Genomic DNA, 5,317 nt, shown 5'->3' with positions numbered 1-5,317 from the left:
TGAAAAATCTAGTTCAATACAAACATTCAACCACAAAACATCAAAATAAGTAAACTAAGCTAATCAACAGTAATAAACTAAGAAAATTCCAACCACAATCCAAACATCAACTACCGATCCAATGACTACCCTTGCCGTCACACAAGGGCCCGGCTCCGGAACCCCCAAGAACCAGTGAACAGTAGCTCTCTCCGCTGGATGCTGCTGCTTCGACAACGAGGTAGATGAACGAATCTTCCAACGAAGAACCCCTTCGCTGGAAGTTGGCCGGAGATGAAGACGAACCACCGCCGCTGCCTCTTGCTCTGCCACCTGTACCCCGGGTGTTGAAGCTGCCAGAAAGTAGCCGGAAGGTGGAGTTCACACTAGAGAACCCCTCCAGTGAGGTGGATGACCGAAATCGCTGCCGAAGCTTGCTGCCATGGGAAGAAAACTTGCTGTCGCTCGCAGCTGGAATCTGAGAAGAAGAAATCTGGATTGTGGATGGCCGGCCAGCGGCAGTGAATAGAAGAGGAGAAGCCGCCGGCCGGAGAAAGAAAGGAAGAAGAGAAAGGTGCGGTGTGGGGAGCTCGCGCACGTGCCCTAGCTCTGCGCGAGGAAGAGACGCGAACAGGTATCGATCCTTTTGTGCCGTGCGTGAGGTAAGGGAAGTTTCTTAGTGGATCGGGTTTGGAAAGGCATGGGATTTTGGGTTTGGATTAATGAGAAGATCCGGATCCAATAAGATGAGTGGAATTAGGCTTTTAAAAGTGGGCTTTAAGATTGGGTTTGAATTGAAGCTTTTGGATTGGGTTTGATTGGATTTGGCTCTTCTTGATTCAACTTAGAATAACATGAGCCCTTGGATTATTTGATCCCGATCAATGGCCCAAATTACTCCCCTGCAAAACAAGATGTATCTTTTAAATAAAATACCAGAAAATATAGAAAAAATTAGATCAATGCTCCAAATAAATCTCAACTCATAAAACATGATATAAATGCGGAATTAAGTATACGAGAGAGTAAAAATGCTAAGTATAAGAGTCAAAATAATGCATCAAAATACTAGTTATCAAGGGGATCGTCTTCGCCGTCGGCGGAGGAGGCGTCAGGGTGCTTCTAGGTGAGGGCGCGGTGGAGAAGTTGCGGCTGGCGGTTGAGACGGTGGCATATGTTTTTTGGCCGGACGGATCTGTAATAAATGATCACCCAACCAAACTCAACATCCCAAACAATGTATACAATCAAGTCCACACAAATCTAGCACTAAAAACAACTTACCCTCGAGCCATATCTGATATCTCTCTCGGAGGGCTCGGGAGGTTATTGTGGCGGTGAGCTGGGACAGAGGAATAGGGCAATGCCAACACTAGAGTAAAGATCGGTTAGAGCAAACCTAGTTCGATCGTCGAAGCTGCGATGTGTAGAGAGGTGCCGTAGGAGGTTAGATCTAGGGTTCAAACCCCTCTTAACCGGAGATCCACCAATGCAGGGTTGGCGACTCTAGGAGAAGAGAAATCTCTGGATGGACTCCAGTGATCAGTGGAGAAGAGCCTTAGCTGGCGGTGGACGCTTGGTGCTAGCGCGATCGATTTCCTCGTGGCTCCGGCGTCGAGGAAGAGTTAAGGCTCGGCGACGGCAGCTATGGCATTGATCGGAGCAAGGCACGACTCAATGAGGCTTCAGCCGGCGTTGAGTAACTCTTGGCTGGTGGTTATGTATGCGGGGAGAAGAAGTATCGCGGCGTTGATAGGCGGCGAGGATCAGCGTCGGGTTGGGAAGGAGGGGAAAGGGGATCAGCAGTGGTGACCTAGCCTCACGCGAACAAAAAAACTCTTTGTTCGTGAGTTTTTTTTCGTGAAGTTAAAAAAAACTATTATTTTTTTGGGATTCAACAACATTCAATAGACAACAGTTTAATAAAACTGTTGTATATTATCATGTAAGCAACGTTAAAAGACAACAATTTTTTAAAACTGTTGTCTTTGACATACATTAGACAACCGTTTTTTAAAAATCGTTGTCTTTGACATACATTAGACAACAGTTTTTTAAAAATCGTTGTCTTTGACATACATTAGACAACAGTTTTTTAAAAATCGTTGTCATTTAAAAAAAATTATGGTGAACAACAACGGTTTTCAATAAAACCGTTGTTAAATGGCAAAAAGACAATAGTTTCTCGAAAAACTGTTGTCTATTAGGTGTGGTTAAATCTAAAATTTCTTGTAGTGTTAAGAGTATACAAATTGTCAACCAACACACCAGAATAGATAACCACCCTATTTTTTTTTGACAACCACTTTGTCATCAAAAGAAACAGTATATCTATCCATAAATAGTTTAGAAATTGAAATCAAGTTCTTTCTAAAACATGGTACGTAAAGATAATTTTTCAAAATCAAAGTTTTATTCCTATTAAAAGATAAATAAACATCTCCCACTACAACAACATCACTCTCGTAGCATTGCCCATGTAGACGGTGATCTCCCCTTCATGTAGTCGTCGGGTTTCCAAGAACCCCTGCAATGAATTACAGACATGATCAGTGGCTCCCGTATCTACACATCAGGTACCGGTAGATAATACCGCTAAACATGTTTCAACAACTAATGAACAAGATATACCTTTATTGTTCTCCTTTCTGCGAGGACAGTCCACCTTCCAATGTCCAGATTGCTTGCATGTGAAGCACTTTGCCCTTCGGCATCTTCACACCTGCCTACGACCCAGTCCCTTGAGGTCAAATTACTTTCTTTGTCGAACCATTTCCTATGTCTCTCTATCTCCTCTTCATTAGAATCCTGATGCTGATGTTGCAACACATTTGACATAGAAGCCAAAATGTAACACCACGCCATCTCATCTACCTTGACCAATTTCCTATGTCTCTCTATCTCCTCTTCACTAGAATCCTTATCAGGTATGCTAGGACAGATCTCAAAAAGTACGAACTTGTATTCTTCAGCAGTTAAGACAATGTCCATGTTCTGTTTCCAATCAATGTAATTTGGACCAGTAAGTTTGTTTTCTTTTAAAATAACAGCAAGAGGATTGAAAGCCATTTTGAAATCCTGAGAATCACAAAATAAAATATTTGGTCAAAACTTTAGAATTTAAAATAATATTGATTCCTCAAACAATATAATTTAAATTCACCAACACCTCAAAACATCGTAAATTTCGTATCTCACAATAGTGTGGACGTATAATAATTCAAATATTTATAAGAGGAAGTTTTATCCATTAATTTTATTATCTTGTCAGTTTAATTTTATGACAAATAAAATTAATAATTTGTTCAATTGCTACTATGCTGCCTAATGTTTGCACTTCCATTTTAGACATCAATGAATGCAATCTGCAATCAAATCCATGCTCAGATGTCATTTGCCAGAACCTGCCCGGTAATTATAGTTGCCACTGTCCCAAAGGCACGCACGGTGACGCTTACAATGGAACATGCATCCCAAATCATCTTTTACTTGGTACATCCCTATCCCTAGTTCTAAGTAGATTTTATATATGTAAGAAATATTATTTTATTATTGATATTTATGTAAAATTACATGGCCAAATCAATTAAAATAAAAAGCAACAAAATCAATTTTGTGCAGGTGTCATCCTTGGTGCTAGCATTGCAACAGGTCTTTTGCTTTTATGCATAACATTGGTCATCGTAGGCAAAAAATGGAAGCAAAGAAATCAACAGAAAATCAAAAAAAGGAATTTTCAAAGGAATCATGGTTTGCTACTTCAACAATTAATCTCCACAAGTGATCATGTTGAAGAGAGAACAAACATATTTTCTCTAGAAGAAATAGAAAAGGCAACAAATAATTTTGATGAAACTCGAGTACTTGGAAGGGGAGGACATGGAACAGTTTACAAAGGAATTCTATCAGATCAACGAGTTGTTGTTATAAAAAAGTCAAAAACAGTTAAGACGGGTGAGATTGACCAATTTATAAACGAGGTTGCGATTCTTTCTCAATTGAATCATAGGAATGTAGTTAAGCTTCTTGGATGTTGTTTAGAAACTGAAGTTCCTTTACTGATTTATGAATTTATCTCTAAAGGGACCCTTTCTGATCATCTGCATGTTTCACGAGATGGATCTAAATTATCATGGGATGATCGTCTCAGGATTGCTTCAGAATCTGCAGGAGCACTTGCCTATCTACACTCAGCTGCTTCTATGTCTATCTTCCATAGGGATGTCAAGTCATCAAATATTCTTTTAGATGATACTTTTAAGGCGAAGATATCAGACTTTGGAGCATCAAGATTTATTCCTCTTGATCAAACACACATAGTTATTGCTATACATGGTACCTTTGGGTATATTGATCCAGAGTATTATCAAATTAGCCAGTTGACGGAGAAAAGTGATGTTTATAGTTTTGGAATTATTCTTCTTGAACTTTTAACCGGAAAGAAGCCCATCTTCTCAACCAAAAATGGGTTACAACAAAATCTAGCCATGAATTTCCTTCAAGCAACAAGAGAGAATGTGTTGCTTGATCTTATAGAAGATCGTGTTTTGCAAGAAGGAACAAAGCAAGAGTTTCTTGAAATCAATAGTCTGATAGAAATATGCCTAAATTTGAAAGGTGCTAAAAGGCCTACAATGAAATAAGTTGAATATAAATTGCAAAGCATGAGAAAGGTTAGAATGAAAAAGAAAAGAGTTTGTATTCTAGAAGGGAATGAAGATGCTGAATGTTTACTCAGTATGTCATCTCACTCTTCCTCACAATCGGTGGATGAAATAAGTCAAGGAAATTCTAGGAATTATAGCTTTGAGAAGGAACTTATGTGGTCACAAAATTACCCTCGTTAATTTGTTTTATGTATATGCAAGCATGTGCAATTTGCCTCTTTTTATTATCATCTTGAACTTTGTATAAGTAGTTTTATAGACATTGATATATGTATATTGTGCAATGTACATTTTATCTTGTATCTATATATTTTTTTGGATCATGATTTGCTATTGCAGTTTAGTATAAAATATTTTACAAATATGATCTGATCTTTTTTGAGGTCATCTTAGGATTAGTTGAAAATTGATATGTATTGATCACATTTCATATAATTTTCGCTCTACATAATTTACATTTTGATCTATGCCATTAATAATATTGATATTGTGATTACTGTTGGGGCTTGTTACGATCATATATAGTAGCTATGACCTCTTTAGTCTTATACTAATGAAGTTAATGGAGCAAATTATTTGCAGGAGTATCTTGTACCCATAAAATTTGATATCAACTAAAATTTTACTTGTAGTTTATATACAACTAACATATAACTCAAGTGAAAGATTGT

At 38.2% G+C, this 5,317-nt stretch overlaps 1 protein-coding gene across 1 annotated transcript; it reads left to right on the top strand.

Annotated features, from left to right (window-relative positions):
- Window positions 1-224: 224 nt before the first annotated feature.
- LOC122032805 (wall-associated receptor kinase-like 2) lies at window positions 225-4,630 on the top strand. The gene is made up of 3 exons (XM_042592118.1): window positions 225-381; window positions 3,328-3,390; window positions 3,601-4,630. Exons 1-3 carry the CDS (start codon window positions 225-227, stop codon window positions 4,620-4,622), a joined length of 1,242 nt encoding a protein of 413 aa, XP_042448052.1. The 3' UTR covers window positions 4,623-4,630.
- The last annotated feature ends 687 nt before the right edge of the window (window positions 4,631-5,317 follow it).

Source organism: Zingiber officinale, chromosome 11A (assembly GCF_018446385.1).
Source record: "Zingiber officinale cultivar Zhangliang chromosome 11A, Zo_v1.1, whole genome shotgun sequence".
NCBI classification, from domain to species: Eukaryota; Viridiplantae; Streptophyta; class Magnoliopsida; order Zingiberales; family Zingiberaceae; genus Zingiber; species Zingiber officinale.
The sequence above is the reverse complement of the archived record's forward strand: the minus strand, read 5'-3'. Positions and strand labels throughout refer to the sequence as shown.

Excerpts from the sequence above, each read along its gene's own strand:
- LOC122032805 (XM_042592118.1), top strand. The coding sequence starts at position 225 with ATGAACGAATCTTCCAACGAAGAACCCCTTCGCTGGAAGTTGGCCGGA. Across the intron at positions 382-3,327 it reads CACACTAGAGAACCCCTCCA|ACATCAATGAATGCAATCTG; the intron begins GTGAGGTGGATG and ends CTTCCATTTTAG. Across the intron at positions 3,391-3,600 it reads CATTTGCCAGAACCTGCCCG|GTGTCATCCTTGGTGCTAGC; the intron begins GTAATTATAGTT and ends AATTTTGTGCAG.